The sequence below is a fragment of the Diaphorina citri genome, unplaced genomic scaffold (genome assembly GCF_000475195.1).
Source record: "Diaphorina citri unplaced genomic scaffold, Diaci psyllid genome assembly version 1.1 scaffold1030, whole genome shotgun sequence".
Taxonomy (NCBI): Eukaryota; Metazoa; Arthropoda; class Insecta; order Hemiptera; family Psyllidae; genus Diaphorina; species Diaphorina citri.
This window is the reverse complement of record NW_007378460.1, coordinates 54,563-76,277: the sequence shown is the minus strand read 5'-3', so window position 1 is coordinate 76,277 and position 21,715 is coordinate 54,563. Positions and strand designations below refer to the sequence as shown.

Below are 21,715 nucleotides of genomic sequence, written 5' to 3'. Positions count from 1 at the left end.
TAGAATTATAGGAATCGAGTCGGTCATTTCAAGAACATAAGCCGTCCATTGGGCAGATTGGCTAATGCTTTTGATATAACCGATTTTATGTTCTCGTATCAGCATTAGTTCTCGACTCTTGTGCAATCGTTTGTTACCAAAATGTGTAACTACCAACCGCGAAAAATCGTTTGGTCTGTAGTCTACACGTTGAAATCTGGCTTTCGTAGCAATGTTTCATTGCTCCCATCATTCCGTTCACGGTTCGATGCCCGTCAACTGATCCGGAGGTCGCGGTTTCATTCTTTCTCAATGTGACACGAAATTTCTCGAAAAAATCTTTTCGCTCTAATTTAGAACGCGAAATCAGTTGGTATTGTCACTTGGTTGTTGCCACAATTACCTCAAATTTTCGACATGAAAACTTCGACAGTGCCAAAATAAAGAAGTTGTATCCTATTCTTCCTTCTTTTTACATAGGTCTTTCCCTTTCTAATGTGACAGTAAAATCACACCAAGCACTTCAGCCCAACCACTTTAGCAGATATGATTTCCAGTCTAAAGTATGTATTTATAAGAAACAGACGGTTCTTATAAATCCTTGATAATCTTAATCTTAAGTACTCTTGAGCCTACAAAGATTGTAAATCACTTACCAAGACTATCCAATCAATCTTAACAACATGCGAGCTAGAGACATAAGGAAATTGAACGTAGAAAAAATGACTGGCGATCATTACAGTGTGAAAACGCCAGTCATACTAGGCTGCACAAACATACATCTTGCCGCACAAACACACACGGTCTAACTACATACAGAAGCGTGAAAGACGTGGATTAATAAAACTCAATCAAGTTCCTGTCCTGAAGAGACCACATTTTCTATCCAAATTTTAAACCAAAGGTTTAAACATCTGATTGGACACAAGGTTTCCTTCCAACCAAGTCTTAAGTAAATCTGTTGAATTCTAAATTGGAAACTTTATAATTTGGCAAATTCAAGCACATTCGCTTTCCAAAGAGTTTCAATAGCACATCCTACGGATCATATTACCCTATACTCCTATAGGACTATAGGTCTACAATTCCATTGAACTGTAAGTAAAGCCACATTTTTCCTTATTTGGGTCCCTATTTAGTTTCGTTCTGGCAGTATAAGCAAGGTATTCTATTCTATTTGGGTCTTTTCTACTCGTGTTCTATTTCAACTGTAAGTAGCAGAATTTCAACCCTCTATGATCAAACAGGTGAGAGATAGTCCGTTCAAAACCGGGTCCGAGTCAGCTGTTTTTATGCTTCACTGCAATTTGAATAGCTTTTGTATAGCAAGAGGGGAATACCCTTCAAAACGGGTTTCTTTAATGGGTGAGGGTGGTATCGGAGGCAATGTTGTCAGGTTTGTCACTTTTTTTAAGCCGATTTTCAAAGGGTCTTCAACTAGTGCATCTGAACAAGTTTATCAAGTTTTGGATACAACTTGATTAAAGACCCCTGGGTTTATCGTTTCTGAGTAAATATTGAAACGAATGGCTTCTGTACAAGCGGAGATACTTAAAATGACGAGAATTTAAAGATTTGTAGAAGCTTAACCCATCCTTTAGAGCTGTTTGCCTCTGCGCCTAGCCCTCGGAGTGGGCTTTGTGTGTAAGAAACGAGAATTTGAAGATACTCCAAACCCAGTTAGTGTTTTATGGTGTTCAGAGGTGAAGTGGTTAGGTGAAATGAACTTGGAGCTTCGGGTCCCTCAATCAAGAGTCGGCTATGACTAACATTCGGAACACATAGTCACACCATGGTCTTCCAAATCTATTATCTTCGCATACAGGGTTCGTAATATCGTGTAGAATATGTACATAGAGCATAGACTCTTTATTCAAACAAAATATAGCTCACCCTGTAATCAACTCTATTCTTTCTATACAGGGTCCGCAATATTCTGACCAATACACAAAGCACAGACCCAGGAATTCACACAAACATGTCAGACCCTGTATACAAAGCGAACTGAAAGCATTATGCGTAGTTTCTTGTTTTCATTCCAAGTCGAGGAGGCAAGCAAACCATTGAACGAACCTCCTGCGTGGACTCGAGACCTAGGCCGTAAAACAGGGGGAGGGGGGACTAGAGGACGAGGGGAGAGAAAAAGGGTCCTTCAAAAAGTGTTCTTTTTAAAAAGGGTTCTTTTGAACAATCCACCCCTATGAGCAGATGACGTATCACGCGCGCGTTTGAAAAATATTCCATAGAATAGAATACCTTGCTTATACTGCCAGAATGAAACTAAATAGGGACCCAAATAAGGAAAAATGTGGCTCTACTTACAGTTCAATGGAATTGTAGACCTATAGGGTGTGATCCGTAGGATGTGCTATTGAAACTCTTTGGAAAGCGAAAGTGCTTGAATTTGCTAAATTATAAAGTTTTCAATTTAGAATTCAACAGATTTAAGACTTGGTTGGAAGGAAACCTTGTGTCCAATCAGATGTTTAAACCTTTGGTTTAAAATTTGGATAGAAAATGTGGTCTCTTCAGGACAGGAACTTGATTGAGTTTTATTAATCCACGTCTTTCACGCTTCTGTATGTAGTTAGACCGTGTGTGTTTGTGCGGCAAGATGTATGTTTGTGCAGCCTAGTATGACTGGCATTTTCACACTGTAATGATCGCCAGTCATTTTTCTACGTTCAATTTCCTTATGTCTCTAGCTCGCATGTTGTTAAGATTGATTGGATAGTCTTGGTAAGTGATTTACAATCTTTGTAGGCTCAAGAGTACTTAAGATTAAGATTATCAAGTTCTTATAAATACATACTTTAGGCTGGAAATCATATCTGCTAAAGTGGTTGGGCTGAAGTGCTTGGTGTGATTTTATTGTCACATTAGAAAGGGAAAAGACCTATGTAAAAAGAAGGAAGAATAGGATAAAACTTCTTTATTTTGGCACTGTCGAAGTTTTCATGTCGAAAATTTGAGGTAATTGTGGCAACAACCAAGTGATAATACCAACTGATTTCGCGTTCTAAATTAGAGCGAAAAGATTTTGTCGAGAAATTTCGTGTCACATTGAGAAAGAATGAAACCGCGACCTCCGGATCAGTTGACGGGCATCGAACCGTGAACGAAATGATGGGCAAAAACAAGTAATGCCTGTTGAATAGATCGAATTAGAAACTCTTTGAAGTCGACCACAGCTTCGAGACAACCTCAGATTTGACGATTGATACCTCACACAGAGAACATAGAAAGTCGATTCCTATGATACCTAACTAGGTAATAGTACCTTTAAGAAGAACAGTGGATAGCTGGATAGCTTTAAATGCAATCAACGAATGTAATTAGGAAGGAACTGTAAGGATAAGAATATAGTGGTCATTCCTGTTGCTCAAAAGCAGAATGTATATTGTTCTCGTTTCAGTTTTTCTACGTAATTGTTCAAAGTGACAAAGTTCTGGACCTTACGCTATAAGAAATAGCCCTTAAAGTGAAATTTGAATGGATAGCCATGTTCAGCCCTACAAATTAGGTAGCAGGAGACCATACATTAAAGCTAACGTTCTATGACATCTAATTTCCTATAGTGATGAAGGACATTGGATACTCATTTAAAATTCGATAAACTAATTACCTAATTAGCAACCATACGGTATGGATCAGTGACATTTCTGCTAGCCTAGAGGTGTAAAGGTGATTGCTAGGTGACCATTACCTAATTAGCAACCATACGGTATGGATCAGTGACATTTCTGCTAGCCTAGAGGTGTAAAGGTGATTGCTAGGTGACCGATCGATTTATCAATGATGACACCTATTATCACTATTGCCAAGGTCAGGGTTTATCAATTAACATTCCATTAATGACAGTAATGACTTACTCACATGAGGAGGGAAAATAGAAAATCAACAAAGGCTTCAAATGGACCATCTACACCGAGTTTCCGTGCTAAATGAGACTGAAAAGTTATCTACGGTGCTAAATGATTATCAATGATGACACCTATTATCACTATTGCCAAGGTCAGGGTTTATCAATTAACATTCCATTAATGACAGTAATGACTTACTCACACGAGGAGGGAAAATAGAAAATCAACAAAGGCTTCAAATGGACCATCTACACCGAGTTTCCTATGGTGCTAAATTCGACTGAAAAGTTCCTTGATACTCGCAGACATCTAAATACATATTACAAACCAAAATCTTTGATGCAGAATTTCAGAAAAAGTACTTTGACATCCGCAGGTATCCAAAGATTACAAACCAAGTTCGCAGAATTTCAAAAACACTCATTTGCTGAAACCGGCTTGTCAAGCCTGGAAGCTTCTGTATTCATCAATGTGCAAACATGCATTCAGTAATGGAAATTTACTAGGCTGCTGAGTGATTTCAAGTCCGTTGTAAAAATTACAAGAAACAACCCAATGTCAGCTCAGTAATTGGCTTGTCATCTTTGCTAGTCAATCCAGTTATTTGGCCTCTTGTCTCTTGTAGCCCTTCTCTTCTAGCCCTTTCCCCTCTAACTTAACATTGAAGTCTTGTGAGGGAATTTTGATAGTGAATATGACGTTTAATAAGAAGACCATGTCAATCTTCAGTGTGAAATCTTTCCCATGTCAGCAGCACTTCAATAGAATTCATTTGCTCGTAAACTCGTAATAAATTACGAATAACATATGTGAGTACTATAGGTGTGTTATTATGTAACTAGGCGAGAACATGTTGGAGAAAACGATTTCGAATGATTTAAGTAGAGCAGAATTTTCGTGGCTTCAATCCTCGCTTGGTAGTAACCTACGATTGGTAGTAGGTACATCATCAGTCGGGATCATTTTTAGCCCAAGGCCACTGTCGTTGTCTAATGTCTATGGTAGAGCTAGCTATATTCTCTCTATTCAGTCGGAATATTCTACAACTTCGGGGTTTCGTCTTTGTTTACAATCACACTGTCTAATCTACTGACAATCGTTGCATCAACCAAAACAACAAAGCAAACCATAACAATGGGTCTGACTAGTTCATAGATCGAGTGGCCCGATTGCTCCGAGTACTCGGCGAGCTGGGGATATAGACAAAGGAACTGCCTATGAATTAACGCGAATGACTAATTGGAAAAACACGTGGTGCGAAGGCTCTTGAGGCGAGTCATTCCAAAGCAATAGATCGGAATGGCGGTGTAAAATGGTCTGTTGTCAGCAGTTGAAAATAAACTGATTTAATGACGCAACGGTAGGAAATAGACAGTTGGATGTTATCCAAAGGGTGAGGTTTAAATGAAGGGGACACATTTCCACTATCTACAATTCCACACTTCCAGCTTTTACAAGAACGATTTTTTAATGTGCTGATATTGATGTGAAGAAATTTCTACCTCTCGTCAGCAGTTGAAAATAAACTGATTTAATGACGCAACGGTAGGAAATAGACAGTTGGATGTTATCCAAAGGGTGAGGTTTAAATGAAGCGGACATATTTCCACTATCTACACTTCCAGCTTTTACAAGAACGATTTTTTAATGTGCTGATATTGATGTGAAGAAATTTCTACCTCTGAAGACAGCGTCAGGTCTCTATAGGATATTGGTGTCCATTTACGTCGGTTGTAGTGTGCATTTGGATCGGTGATTGGTCGTATGGCTCAGTTGGGGTTCTCTCAGCCTTTCGAAAATCTCGTTCCATCTTCTTGTCGAGGTCATTATTTAGAATTGCTTTCAATTTTCTCATACATCTCCTGATTACCTGCCTCCCTTGACGTTAATTGAGATCATTACATTGAGATAAAAAGTCTCCCTCTTATTGCAAAGAAAAGAAATCTTGTTTTATATCGAAATGAAATTGATTACATGTATATTTATGATTATTCTTCCAATCAAATAGCCCCCGTCGCCTTCGCAATAAGTTGTGTAATGATAATGGATGGTGCCTTGGTGGCATTTAAACCTGAAACAGTTATATGGCTCGCTTCTCACCTTACTGTTAGTTAGCAACTCGAGATATGCCCGTAGGTTGGTTCTGTTGGTAGCCAAGAAGCACCAAGGCAAACTGTTGGACGTCAATGTTCGTGTATCTTGGTTCATAAAGTTCGAGTTTGGAGTCACCCTCAAAGTTAACCCTTGTCATTTTAGATAGGTATCCTTGTCAGAACTGACTTGTCAATGATTTGATTATAGCTTGAATGGATTTAGATTAGCAATGTTCCTTCTTTGTTGAATTTGACAGAATATCCTAACTGGAAAAAGGCTAACTGAACGACAGCCATAACTATAAAACGTGACCTGTAACTTGTAGGTGTATTATATTTAATATGTTTCACGATATAACTATGATGATAACCTATCATACCATGAGAAACATGTTCGTATGCCTACCAGCAGCACCAGCATTGAACAATTCTTGAAAAATACAAACACATCAGATGGAAATTATCACCTTTTGTCCTCAATGTTCTGTTCAACATACCTCCAATTCTCCACAAATAAATAAGTTTACATGCAAAAATTGGTTTACTAAAAGCTAGCTATTACCTGGAGTTGGGCCAGTATCTTCTTTTAAACACAAGATGTGAAGGCTTTGGAGCCAGTGAACCTCGGACTCTCTAGATCGCCTGATCTTCGAGATTGGACCATCTCCAAAAAAAGTTATCAAGAACAGTTCGAAATTTCAAATATCAATACAGGTTTTGGAGTGAATCACGCCAACTACTGAAGGTACTCCTAATCATAACTATTCGAGGTGGAATGGTCTCTGAACTCTGAAGCCATGTTCATGTGATCCAGCTTTAACGCCTGATCTTCGAGATTGGACCATCTCCAAAAAAAGTTATCAAGAACAGTTCGAAATTTCAAATATCAATACAGGTTTTGGAGTGAACCACGCCAACTACTGAAGGTATTCCTAATCATAACTATTCGAGGTGGAATGGTCTCTGAATCCATGTTCATGTGATCCAGCTTTAGTACGAAGACTCGTGTCAAAAGTGATATGTACAAGAATAACTTTTCTATCAGTGGGTGGACAAAGTTCGCAACAAAATTGAACAAAGAGCTCTGTACTCACTTAAAAACCTGTGTCCACAGTCCACACTGCCTCGACAACATAGATTCACCTCTCCTCGCTCGACATCGTGGGGACACAGGTTTAGCGTTCGTTTAGACTTGACGGTTCCCTGCAAAGGAGATCCCCAAAGTCTATTTCTCCACAAAGGTCCCACGTTCTTCAGAAAGGTCTCATTCACCGTAGAACCTTATCTTCTACAGCTTCACAGGCCCTAGAAGCGAAGCCTGAAGGAATCAATTAAAAGTGGTACATGAGTAACGTTCGTGAGATGAGATTTTGTAAAAGTTCCACAGAGCAGCTGTCACCGGTTCGATTCCAAGATCTGCGGAGCCAGAAGACTTGGCTTGGCAAACATTAATGACAGAAAGTATACCGAGACGTGAACGTAACCTAACTGTGCTCGGGAGAAACAAGGCGAAATTGCCAATGGCCAATTGTATGGAAGCGGTAGGACTAGTAGGTGTAGAGACTCATGCCTGTCCAGAGAACCTATGTATTATTAGGAGAGAAGTTATACTATGTTCAACCATGGATGGCGGTTTTTTGATGCTTAAGGTATTCAACACAGGAGTCAAATTGAATTGCACCTTGAAATAGCCGTACCATTTCCTAACCCGACCATTGATTTTTTTTTTTTAAAGATGAGTGTTTCACCGCCGTTTTTATTTCTAGCATTGAAACATTGCTACGAAAGCCAGATTTCAACGTGTAGACTACATTGCAGTGAAGCATAAAAACAGCTGACTCGGACCCGGTTTTGAACGGACTATCTCTCACCTGTTTGATCATAGAGGGTTGAAATTCTACTACTTACAGTTGAAATAGAATACGACTTACAGTTGAAATAGAAAAGACCCAAATAGAATAGAATACCTTGCTTATACTGCCAGAATGAAACTAAATAGGGACCCAAATAAGGAAAAATGTGGCTCTACTTACAGTTCAATGGAATTGTAGACCTATAGGGTGTGATCCGTAGGATGTGCTATTGAAACTCTTTGGAAAGCGAAAGTGCTTGAATTTGCTAAATTATAAAGTTTTCAATTTAGAATTCAACAGATTTAAGACTTGGTTGGAAGGAAACCTTGTGTCCAATCAGATGTTTAAACCTTTGGTTTAAAATTTGGATAGAAAATGTGGTCTCTTCAGGACAGGAACTTGATTGAGTTTCATTCATCCACGTCTTTCACGCTTCTGTATGTAGTTAGACCGTGTGTGTCTGTGCGGCAAGATGTATGTTTGTGCAGCCTAGTATGACTGGCATTTTCACACTGTAATGATCGCCAGTCAAACTCATCCGACTGGTTTCGTTAGCTTGTGGTGATCCATAACCCGTAGTATGGGTTGGTGCTTTTGCCTGGCTTACAGTGTTGGACTTCAGGTTGAAACTGACATGTACTTGAGTTGGAAACTGACCGAGTATCTTTGTAGACGAGGCCATGAAATTTTTGGATGACTAACTATGTAGTACTTCAGTGTACTGTAGAACTTGCTTTGAAAAAGGCCCTTATGGGCCATGCCGAAAGATCTGATTGAGCCCAAAGTCTTATTTATATCTTATAAGACGTTTTTGCGTCAAACCCTTCAGTTGGTAGTAATTTTGTCTACACCCTGTTAGGTGGCCACTTGAGAGTTACAAACCATCCTGGCTCCAGAAGGAATTATGTGACCAGTTTCAGTTTGTCTGTGTGAATTTGATACATAACTAATTAGGCGTACACACGGTAAATCATACGACCTTATGCTACCTGGTTTATTTTTATCTGTTGAAAAAGGCCCTTATGGGCCATGCCGAAAGATCTGATTGAGCCCAAAGTCTTATATCTTATAAGACGTTTTTGCGTCAAACCCTTCAGTTGGTAGTAACTTTGTCTACACCCTGTTGTTAGATGGCTACTTGAGGAGAGTTCCAAACCATCCTGGCTCCAGAAGGAATTATGTGACCAGTTTCAGTTTGTCTGTGTGAATTTGATACATAACCAATTAGGCGTACACACGGTAAATCATACGACCTTATGCTACCTGGTTTATTTTTATCTGTTTGCTATTCTGAACAGTCACCGTATTATGAGTTGTGACCCCTAGAAAGATAGTAATCTGAAAGTTCACAACAGTAATAAAAACTGAAAATACACACAAAACGGGTCTCTTTTGTGTTGACTTTCCTCTCACAATCGGTTTTTATTTATTACCTACTCCTCTCTCTTTCCCTCTCGACCTCTCTCTTCGAGTCTAAGCACAATATTTTAAATGTGATCTGGATTTCATTGGAAAATTTATAGTCCCTACAGCAGTGTCTCGGAAAAATTCCCCGTGAGACTGATTTTTATGTTTTTATGGCATCTATCAAAATCGACAAAGTCTGTACTAAAAACTGAAAATACACACAAAACGGGTCTCTTTTGTGTTGACTTTCCTCTCACAATCGGTTTTTATTTATTACCTACTCCTCTCTCCTTCCCTCTCGACCTCTCTCTCTCTTCGAGTCTAAGCACAATATTTTAAATGTGATCTGGATTTCATTGGAAAATTTATAGTCCCTACAGCAGTGTCTTGGAAAAATTCCCCGTGAGACTGATTTTTATGTTTTTATGGCATCTATCAAAATCGACAAAGTCTGTATTGTGGACCGAGCTCAATTACTCTGAATGACGTCATCTTCTACTATCTCGCACACGCTGGCAAATCAATTTAGGCTCTCTCGACAAAATACGCTGAATGATGTAAGCGCCTCGTGATTCCAGCAAAACTGCAAATAGAATGCCAATCTCTAGAGCCTAATGATCTCCGTGAATTTGCTGACGCAAAGTCTGCAGGCAGCTCTCTAGTCTCTCTCGTGTTGGCTATTTGCTGAGAGTTGTATTTCTAGCTGATAGCCCGTTTACGTGGGGGTCAAGTGACATGGTGGGGTCGGCTTACCCTAGACCGGAGGTTATCTCTTGATAACACTAACATGGGTTGACCTCCAGTGCTAGTTATTGAGTTGTTTGTGTGAGGATTTGTTGCTGGTTCGATGCTACTTTTGGCCTGTCCGATTGAGATATGAATTAGAAGGTTACATTTTTTTGCGAGGTTAATGTCCAAAGAGATGTCAACAGGGAAGGATCTCAAAATAACTGCTCTCTTTTGCATTACGGTACGCCTGAAGTGACATCAAGGAAAATTGTTCAAGTATCTAACTGATGCACGATGATGACCTTTTTCATCAATTGATAGTAAACTGTAGAAGTTGAACGGTAATTTGACTTTCTTCATCCAACGTACAAAGAGAAGGCTCCCATATGACAGGCTCCGCTGTCTTTCTAGACACGATCCCAATCAATAGCCTCGGTAAACTTGACTTTAAAACATTTCTTTCCTATACAAAAGGGATACGGAAAGTTAAAAATATCAAAAAGATGTGATCCATACCCACACCCAGAGGGCAAAGAATAAGTTAGAACCAAAGCAGTCGAGTTGTTTCACAAGCCGTAGATCGAGTGTTATCAGCTTGTTTATTTCATACCCAACTGATAAGATAAGGGATGTGGAGGCCCTTATCTCTTATCTTAGTCGTACTTGAGCCTGCAGTGGTGTTAATTTCATACTTAACCAAGACCGACTTTCTAGCAAAGCTCGTTTAACTTGGTTTGATCTCATTGGAAAATTGGAAAGACTAGCACAAATTTGGCTCCTTGTTTATTTATGACAAAGGATGGGCGGACCCTTTACTACCTAACCTATCTGTGTGTTAAATGTTTAGTTTCCTAGCTAATGAGACCTATATAGCTTCTGCTTCACTTTCCTTATCCTAATAGTATAAGAAGTATTTACTTTCCTTATGCTCGTTCTCATCGTATACGAAAGTAATCATATGTTTTCGTACTGATTTTTGCTGTAACTCTCCCCTGTTTGCCTTTGCCATTTCGTCCTTGGGAAAAATAACCCGAATTTTCCTAGATAAGTCAAGTCTACACTTTTCACGGTCACCGTATTGTATGCAAATCAGGCCTTAGTTGTGCGTCATATCCAGTCATTTGCGCCCAATTCATTTTCCGTAACGAAAGTGCCGTTTCCCTACTAACAATAAGATGCAAGTACAGACTACTATGTCGATCTGCCTTTATGCAAATTGTGAGAACCATATTTGTCATGATTAGGTTGACCTAAGACATGAATAATTATGAAAGACAAATGGGCTATTAATTAGGCCCTATCTCTCTTATGTGTTCTTTGCTCACAAACATTGTAATGAATGATCAATAAAAACATCGATAAAGGTCAGAACGCTGAAATGGATGTCGGAATGATGTCGCGTCGCCTGGACTAAACCGATATCGTTTTCAGGTTCGGTTTCCAGACGAACAACCAAGCCACTTACTGTACTTACTTCCCTTGTTGGAAGGATTGGGGGGTTGTCACCCAGAATCAATATCTGAGCTTCTTCTATGTCCAAACTTCGGACTCCGAAGTATACGATGACGCCAAATTCACGTTGTTGATAATTAAGACTTATAAATTGATGTCAGGTCAACCATTGACAACCACATTCCGAAGTATACGATGACACCAAATTCACGTTGTTGATAATTAAGACCTATAAATTGATGTCAGGTCAACCATTGACAACCACAAGAAGTGATCTTTTGATATTTACACATGTAGTTTCAGTGCAAAGTATCGAATCGGTCAAGTGACACTGAATTCGCTCCGAAATGAAAAATCACTCGACAATCGAGAGAGACATGGGCGCAAATGATCTCCGAAGCCCGAAATGACCTGCGAAGGTCAAAACGACCTCTGTGGAGATCTGATACAACTAAGGCCCCATCGAATACATATATTGCACAACCCTGAATGATAAGTGTCATGTAATCCGTGTATTGCCGTGCCATGAGAGTTGGTGGCGTGCATTTGTGTGCAAATCTAATGGGTTGAATCTCAAGGAGTCTCTTATCTGGGACCTTTTTCTTGTGTTCGATCGAGCCAGAACATTGTGTGACATTCAGTTTTATGAATGATGGGAAATTAACTTCAAGGCAGCCCTGTGTTATGGTGACACGAAAGATAAGAGCTTGAGTTGTAAAGTGTGAGCGAGAATATTCTTATCCGCCAAAGTGGAAGTGGACGCTTATCAGTGAGACCTTGCGGAATTGAACTTGATAAGGCGCAAATGATCTCCGAAGCCCGAAATGACCTGCGAAGGTCAAAACGACCTCTGTGGAGATCTGATACAACTAAGGCCCCATCGAATACCTGAAACAATGCGGAATTCATAGGCAAGACCGGGCTGTGTATTATCATAATAAGGTGAGAGCTATGTGATAACAATATTATGGTAATACCGTCAATGTGTAGCAGGCTGGTATGTTGCACAACCGAAAATCTTTCTACCAATTAACCGAGCAACTGTCTCTATCATGAGTTCATAAGTGTGCACTAAAGTTACATATGTCTTGGACTAATTGGAAAAACACGTGGTGCGAAGGCTCTTGAGGCGAGTCATTCCAAAGCAATAGATCGGAATGGCGGTGTAAAATGGTCTGTACAAGTGACATGGTGGGGTCGGCTTACCCTAGACCGGAGGTTATCTCTTGATAACACTAACATGGGTTGACCTCCAGCGCTAGTTATTGTGTTATTGAGTTGTTTGTGTGAGGATTTGTTGCTGGTTCGATGCTACTTTTGGCCTGTCCGATTGAGATATGAACTAGAAGGTTACATTTTTTTGCGAGGTTAATGTCCGAAGAGATGTCAACTAGCTATTACCTGGAGTTGGGCCAGTATCTTCTTTTAAACACAAGATGTGAAGGCTTTGGAGCCAGTGAACCTCGGACTCTCTAGATCGCCTGATCTTCGAGATTGGACCATCTCCAAAAAAAGTTATCAAGAACAGTTCGAAATTTCAAATATCAATACAGGTTTTGGAGTGAACCACGCCAACTACTGAAGGTATTCCTAATCATAACTATTCGAGGTGGAATGGTCTCTGAATCCATGTTCATGTGATCCAGCTTTAGTACGAAGACTCGTGTCAAAAGTGATATGTACAAGAATAACTTTTCTATCAGTGGGTGGACAAAGTTCGCAACAAAATTGAACAAAGAGCTCTGTACTCACTTAAAAACCTGTGTCCACAGTCCACACTGCCTCGACAACATAGATTCACCTCTCCTCGCTCGACATCGTGGGGACACAGGTTTAGCGTTCGTTTAGACTTGACGGTTCCCTGCAAAGGAGATCCCCAAAGTCTATTTCTCCATAAAGGTCCCACGTTCTTCAGAAAGGTCTCATTCACCGTAGAACCTTATCTTCTGCAGCTTCACAGGCCCTAGAAGCGAAGCCTGAAGGAATCAATTAAAAGTGGTACATGAACATGAGTAACGTTCGTGAGATGAGATTTTGTAAAAGTTCCAGACACTAAGACCCACCTAGGAACTGACTGTTTGGTAGGTGGTGGGCGAGTCTCTTCTGGGTTCTTTGTGTTAGGCAAGACAACGTAATTCTGATTCGGCGATCTCGTGTCACGTATGTCAGTGGAGTACAGGAAATTTTTGGTACCGGAGAAATTTGAAAGAATAGAATATACTTACCTTGTTTATCCTGTCAGAATGAGCCTGAGAAGTCCCTTTACACCCACAGACACTAGAAAGAACGTCCATGTTCTAACACCAATTTCCCATGGTTCGTGTACCACCTGTAGTTGTTAGAAATTTGGACTCTGTTGAGGAATGAGAGTTTGTTTTGCTGTACCAGAGAACTAGGAATTGCAACATTTGCAAGTGGTCATACTAGAACGTCAAGGAAGTCGACCTTACACGTGGCTACTAAGTTGGCTATGATGGATTATGTAGACTCATGAGATGTCTTACTTAACATCCCAGAAAATAGTCAAGAGAGTCAAAGGTGAGAGAACGCAGACGTGGGTTTGTAACTTGAAAGCTGAAGTGATTTGATGAGATCAGTATCCTTCATCTTAAATGATAAAAAGTCAAATATTAAAATAATAAGTAGGTATCAAAAGACTTTCTAAATTTTGAAAAACACGATTTTCCTGTGATGTTTGGTTGACGGTACTCTATTTGGAAAGCAACCTCCTTTGTCTGAGTAGGGTCTACATCTACAGTTTACTGAATGTATATTTTTTTCTTCTCAAGAGAACATTTTGTCTACACAATGCTACAGGAGAGTTCATCTACAATTCTGCTCAGTTCATCTGCAATAATCCTACTCAATGTAAATCCTCGTTCTGTTGGATTACATAAATCTAATCTGCTATTATATCTTCTTATCTAGCCATCTTGTGTTGATTTGATTGTTGCATAAACCGTGGAATATCTGCAATATTGTCCGAATCATTAACGTTTGCTGATATCCACAGGATGACTTCAGTGCTTATGGTTACCTGGCAGGTATCTACAAAGCAACGTGGCTTCCCAATCTCCTTTTTATTGGCCTCTTTTGATCATTGATGTCGAACACTAATGCGAATCTTATAGCTAGTGGTCCGTTTGCCTGTAGAGAAATCCCGTCTTATTATTCCTTGGATCGTTTTATTTTAGACGAAAGTGATTATTGAACCTGATCATTGATGTCGAACACTAATGCGAATCTTATAGCTAGTGGTCCGTTTGCCTGTAGAGAAATCCCGTCTTATTATTCCTTGGATCGGTATATTTTAGACGAAAGTGATTATTGAACCGGGTGCTACTGCCCAATTCCAAAACCAATCCCTTCTGCCTACCTCTACGTCCTACGTATACATATAAAAGTACAACCATTTCCAAACCACAACTTATACAAACGAAAACTATTCCTACTGGCACTCCTGAATCTCCTGATACACATCTGTTTAAAAAAAACCTGAACGGAGGCCCTGACAGGAAACCAAGAGAGCAACATGGTACAAAAAACACACACAGCTCTACAAGACGCAACAAATTTCTATTGCGTCGTACTTACAAGAAGTCTCTCCATATTATTAGGCGTTCTTTTTTTACGTTTCAACGTTTTATATTTTCTTCCCAAAAAAGCCATTAAAAATTCAACTCGAGTGTACAGTGGCGAAGAGGTTGACGCTGTACAAATTTTAGTTCTACTGACATGTTTGGGGGCTTTCAGTTTTGAACCATTTTGGTTCGCTATACTGACATATTTGAACCATTTTGGTTCGCTATACTGACGTATTTGAGGCTTTGAGTTTTGAACTGTTTTGGTTTGTTAAACTTGCTCGTTTGGGGCTTTCGATTTTGAAATCTGCAGAAGTCCACTGATTGAAGATACTGGTCTACATAATCATCTATTAGATTTTACTGGGATTACAATTTCTAATGCAACACATGGCAAAGATAGAGTCGTCAACAAGAGGATGTTTGAAGTGGATTTTGAACGGTTTGAAGACTACTCTTAAAGCGAATTAGGGTAAAAGGCTTTTCTAGACTACGAACTGTAGCTGATGATAGCTTTTGATGATGGAACTTATAGCTGATAATAGCTTTTGATGATGGAATAGGTATGCATATCAATAAAACGGTTCTTTCCTGAGGGGGAGGAGGAGAGACGCTTTCTACATAACTCCTGTTGTTTAGAAAGCGTCAGTCGGCTACTGGTGGGTTATGGAAATGCAACTGTGGGACTAAAGGAGACCCGAATTTGGAGTAAAGAAACCCCTACTACCGGAAGGGTAACGGGAATCCAACTGTTAAAGTAAACCAACCTGACTGCCAGCTGATAGGGGAAAAGAAATCTTAGGGTAAACGAAAGTGCTAGGTCCAACTGTTGGGCTAAACTTGATTCCAAGCTCCTAAGGGAAAGGAAATCTAATCAAGGGTAGAGAATGTAATGGTAGAGAATGCCATAGGCATTAACCCCACCCTTGATCAAACTTTATTTTCTACCTATACATTATGTTAGGCCTCAGATACTTATCTGATTTTGTACTTTAAAATTTAGTTATTATTTTAAGATATGTCAATATTTTACTGTACAAATAAAGGCTATTACCATTACTATTACATTATGTTACCATTTAAATATTTATTCTGGAAATAAAGTTTAATCTAATCGTTTAATAAGGGTAAAATCAAATGAACTATACGAAATCAAACTGCGGGAGAAAAGGGCATTCATCTGCGGGGGTAATGACAAACCGTGGGGGTAAATGATTGATCTGCTAGACTCGACAGCTGGGGTTAAGGAAACCCGACTGTAGTTGTAAAGGAGTGCGAGTGAGCTAGTGAGCTTATAAGGCGCTATTTTACAGTCTCCTTCGGAGAAATGACAATCAACTTCGGAGCCCTTTGGCCCAAAGATATCCCCCTGTAGGAGGGCTATTTCGGACTTTTAGTTAGGCATAGTCCTTAGGTATTCCTTTTGGTGTTTCTTATTCGTGCAGTCTTCGTGACAGTTCTGACTAGTGGATATAACTATTTTCTTGTTATATTATTTAGAGATTTGAGAGTTCACCAGATTTGAGAGTTTACCACTGACTGATCCAACTATTCACTATCTGTCTACAGAGTTTCCACTTCACCTCGAGAGTTTTCCTAACCTCCATTTTCTCCTACTTGGATACCACTGGGTACCAGCATGACTAGTACTATGACATCGACTGACATTAGGATTAGCATTGGTAATAAGCCTACCGAATCCACAAGGTCTGGCGGCCGAGCGCTACAGTGTTTCCAAACAGAGATTGTATTTTGACAGAGGAATAGTAAATGAAAATCGGCGTTTGATCGAAATTGAATAGAGTTACATACAGTGTTTACAAAAATTCTCGGATACATGAAAAACGTTCGCATTCGTCAGATTTGATTTTACGTGCAATGTGCAATGCAAATGCTTTGCACGTTGCATTGCACAAGTCTGGTCTGGACCCACCATAAGAGAACAATGTCTTTTTTGAAGCACTTAATTAATTTTGAAGTAATAAAACAGCCATCTGCTTGATTCATTTCCAGCATTGAATATTCAATAAATGACTACAAACTTTATGCTGGCCCATTTTACACTAACTTTCCAGTTAAAAAATATCAGATACGTAAAGCAATTATTTTCCTTTATGTAGAGGATTTTTGGTGATTTTTTTGTGCGTACCTACTTAGTTTTTTCTATAATTATTTTAAACATGGGATTCAGGGTGCTGTTTCTTACACCAACATGAAGTCAGAATAAGACAGCAAAATTACTGTTCTCAAACTACTTATGTTGTTAAAATTCCATACCCCACTGGAATTGAACCCATACACTCATGTTTACGAGATGAGAATCTTAACCACAACACCAAGACAGAATGTGCCTTACAAAATTACCTTTGTTAACCTCAATTAAATCCAACACTGTCTAAATCTTCTTGCCGAGGTCATTATTTAGAATTGCTTTCAATTTTCTCATACATCTCCTGATTACCTGCCTCCCTTGACGTTAATTGAGATCATTACATTGAGATAAAAAGTCTCCCTCTTATTGCAAAGAAAAGAAATCTTGTTTTATATCGAAATGAAATTGATTACATGTATATTTATGATTATTCTTCCAATCAAATAGCCCCCGTCGCCTTCGCAATAAGTTGTGTAATGATAATGGATGGTGCCTTGGTGGCATTTAAACCTGAGACAGTTATATGGCTCGCTTCTCACCTTACTGTTAGTTAGCAACTCGAGATATGCCCGTAGGTTGGTTCAATTATTCTTCCAATCAAATAGCCCCCGTCGCCTTCGCAATAAGTTGTGTAATGATAATGGATGGTGCCTTGGTGGCATTTAAACCTGAAACAGTTATATGGCTCGCTTCTCACCTTACTGTTAGTTAGCAACTCGAGATATGCCCGTAGGTTGGTTCTGGATATAACTATTTTCTTGTTATATTATTTAGAGATTTGAGAGTTCACCAGATTTGAGAGTTTACCACTGACTGATCCAACTATTCACAATCTGTCTACAGAGTTTCCACTTCACCTCGAGAGTTTTCCTAACCTCCATTTTCTCCTACTTGGATACCACTAGGTACCAGCATGACTAGTACTATTACATCGACTGACATTAGGATTAGCATTGATATTGTCTACCGAATCCACAAGGTCTGGCCACCGAGAGCTACAGTGTTTCCAAACAGAGATTGTACTTTTGACAGAGGAATAGTAAATGAAAATCGGCGTTTTATCGAAATTGAATAGAGTTACATACAGTGTTTTCAAACTAAGATGTCAAATTTTAAGAGAAATATTATAGTAACAAAAAAAAAAAAAAAAAAAAAAAATCGGCCGTTTTCAAATTTTAAGAGAAATATTATAGTAAAAAAAAAAAAAAAAAAGAAAAAAAATCTGCCGTTTTTGATAGCAACGAGATCTTCTCGGGAGAGTGGCGTCTTTCCTAAGAACAATTTTTTAATTTATTTTAGGTATATACCTACTTACTTAAGTATTTACAAACAATAGCAGCTATTTACTTAGCTAATAATATGGGTAGGACCCTGATGGTGAAACACCGAAACCTACCAAGGCCACTACAGAACGCACATTGTGTACGTATGTTAAAAAAAAAAAAAAAAAAAAAAAAAAAAAAAAAAAAAAAAATCTGCCGTTTTTGATAGCAACGAGATCTTCTCGGGAGAGTGGCGTCTTTCCTAAGAACAATTTCTTTATTTATTTTAGTATATACTTATTTACAAACAATAGCAGGTATTTAGCTAATAATATGGGTAGGACCCTGATGGTGAAACACCGAAACCTACCAAGGCCACTACAGAACGCACATTATGTACGTATGTAGGTTAGGTAGGGTCGAGGAAAATGTGTTTTCCGCCACTTTGTTGTTTTTCTCGTGTGTGTATGGCGTATATGGCCTTCATAGGTAGAGCTTGATGTTTTTCCTCACGTAGCTCGTAGGTTCAGGAAAACTAGAGTTTCACCACAAATTGAATCCTACTCATGGCAGTGTGTGAAAATTCCTCGGTTTTTCAGATGAAAATGCTCTATTGTCAGTAAACATTTGTCAAATGCTTGTTAGGTAGGGTCGAGGAAAATGTGTTTTCCGCCACTTTGTTGTTTTTCTCGTGTGTGTATGGCGTATATGGCCTTCATAGGTAGAGCCTGATGTTTTTCCTCACGTAGGTCCAGGAAAACGAGAGTTTCACCACAAATTGAATCCTACTCATGGCGGTGTGTGAAAATTCCTCGGGTTTTCAGATGAAAATGCTTTATTGTCAGTAAACATTTGTCAAATGCTTTAAACATTTGTCAAACCCTAGACTGCGGTAATTATAGCAGGGACTTTTCAGTCCAATCAATTCAATCCTGTCAACAATAGATTTGCTTTCGTCAAACCCTGGTTGGACAGCGGCGGTTATGAAAGGGACTTTTCAGTCTAATTTCTATCCCAACAAGATTGACGAGATCTGCTTCTATTCTCAGACAACTGCCTATCGGGCTGGCCATTCTATGGACAGACAGCCTGACGGAGATAATTCTAGACTGATAGGTAATGTTTTATTACCACCGAGTACAAATTTAAGTATACCTTATATGTCCGGAATAGTACAGATCGCTCGATGAGCAAAACAAGACCGGAAGGAAAGTGATAGCGGAGAGATTTGCCTGAGCGATAGATACAACAGAGTCGAGTCGGTGAGTTGCGATAGATACAACAGTCAAGTCGAGTGGATGAGTTGCGATAGATACAACGAATCGGTGGGTTAGGATAAGTAATAGTTTTACATGGCTCGGATGCGATAGATAGCTGATGGTAGAGATGATGAAGAATAACTGTTATATCGGAAAAATAGAGCAAAAGAGTTTGCGAAATCGGTCCTACGAAATACGGCCATTTATAATCGGACTGTTTTGGTCGGCGCGACGCATTAGCGAAGTTCTTTGGGTCCAGCTTTGGGGTAGCTGGTAATTCGATATCTATTTATATGAATACATGTTACTTTTCATTTCAGAGCTGGAGTAAAAGAATTCATCTATATCCACTTAGTAGGTATTAAACAAGCTATAATAGGGTGGCTTGGGGTAATTTTGACACAGTGCAATTTCGAGACACCCAGTTTATTGGCCCCAAATGACATACTTATGGACTACGGAAGTAGTCTTATGAAAGATTGGTCACCAATCACGTCATTTGTCACCATTAAAGAAATTTGGTGTTACAAAGTTTCACTGTCTCAAAATTGTTCCACCCCACCCTAAATAAAAGGTAAGTAGGTAGGTATATTCTAAGTTGGGCAATCTAGGCCATCACCAAGTTCAAAGTAACAACAGGGTCTCACTCACCTACAGCATACTTCGTGCGGGTCTACCCACAGAGTCAGCTCAACAGGGAGTCGCATATCCTCATAGCTCATGCCGACCGCCTTGGCCGCATTCTCCAGGATGGTATCCTTCTTCACGTTCTTGTTCAGACGGATGCAGCGATAGCCCTGCCCTCTGTTGGGCGCCTCGGGGAACCAGTGGTTCGCGAATCGGTCGTTGAGTAGTTCGGCCAGCTTCGTTTTGAACGCTTCGAGTTGATCCGCGTCGCACGAAGTGTTGGAACGTTCAATCAACTTGGCGAGGAACAGAACGGCCGCCGAAATTTGATCTTGCATGGTTCGAAGGGGGTTTTTCGCGTTATGTCGATAAGCGGAGAGAGGGGATAAACAAATACTTGGATCGTGGAATCAAATTCGAGTATTGTTTTGGAGGAAAAAACTTTGTCGTTGTCAGTCTTGAACGAAAGGACTAGTCATTTAATTTTATTTCGTTTTATTTTAATAAAATAATTCCTAAGAACAGACACAGGATTATTTGTGAGGGCAAGTTTAGAAATAGGGGGTGAATATTTACTAGATAAGGGTAGGTTTCTAAGATGACCAAATTTATTTTAAAATGCTCGAAAAAAGCTAAGATTTAATTAGGGAACTACCTATTTAACGACTTGAAGATTAAGTTTATTAAATGGGTTTTTGATTTGTTTAAGTAGTAAGATGCCTATTTAAAAAGACATCTTACTCATTTGAGGGATTGATATAAGAAAAAAGAAAAATGCGTTCTACTTAGTAGCAAAAGGAGTAAAGAATAAAAGCAATAAATATCAATACACTATAAAGTTTTAAATCACGAAGAAAATTTTTAATATCACAAAATAAGAACTATATTTGAAAGCAATAAGAATTATATTTTGACTATATTGCAAAACAAAATATAAATAGTTAAGAGAGGGCACCTAGTAGATAAGACAGGAAAGATGTGTGGTAAGGGGCTTTTTTTTAATCTGAAACAAATAACAAATTGAAATGATTTCATTAATACAACTTTGAATTTAACCCTTTTGACCTTTTGTTTGATTTGAGAACAAAGATCAGGGTTGAGCATACATATTATAATTATGTACATAATTATACCTAAAATGTTTCATGTTTTGAGCTGAACTTAGACAAATGAATCACTTGATTTTTTTTAAGGATATAACTTCCTAATCTTCCTGCAGTCCTATCACTTCTGTCAGGTTTTACTTATGCTATGTATGGAGTTACTTCAGAAATCCAGCAAAAATTAAAAGAAAAAAAAATAGATAGCTTACTTACTTATAGACTTAGTTTAATGGTTGTAAAATTACTACCAGTATATTATCCTGAAACTACATACCTAAGCAAGCCATAGAGAGGTACCTCCTACATCAGATGTCAATTCTGATTCTTATTGACACTCCAGTAATAAAATTCACAT

At 39.0% G+C, this 21,715-nt stretch overlaps 1 protein-coding gene across 4 annotated transcripts in view; it reads right to left on the bottom strand.

Annotated features, from left to right (window-relative positions):
• LOC103513815 (protein BTG2-like) overlaps window positions 1-21,715 on the bottom strand; it is a 44,998-nt gene that overhangs the window by 16,637 nt on the left and 6,646 nt on the right. Inside the window, exons 2-3 of one of the 4 annotated variants that reach the window (XM_026826913.1) lie at window positions 21,088-21,260; window positions 20,282-20,772 (exon numbers count right to left, since the gene is read on the bottom strand). In XM_026826913.1, the coding sequence (XP_026682714.1) occupies window positions 20,282-20,595 (314 nt within the window). In that variant the 5' untranslated portion in view covers window positions 20,596-20,772; window positions 21,088-21,260. Of the gene's footprint in view, window positions 1-20,281; window positions 21,261-21,715 lie in introns of all 4 variants that reach the window. The other 3 variants (XM_026826912.1, XM_026826911.1, XM_026826914.1) reach the window with 3 other exon arrangements.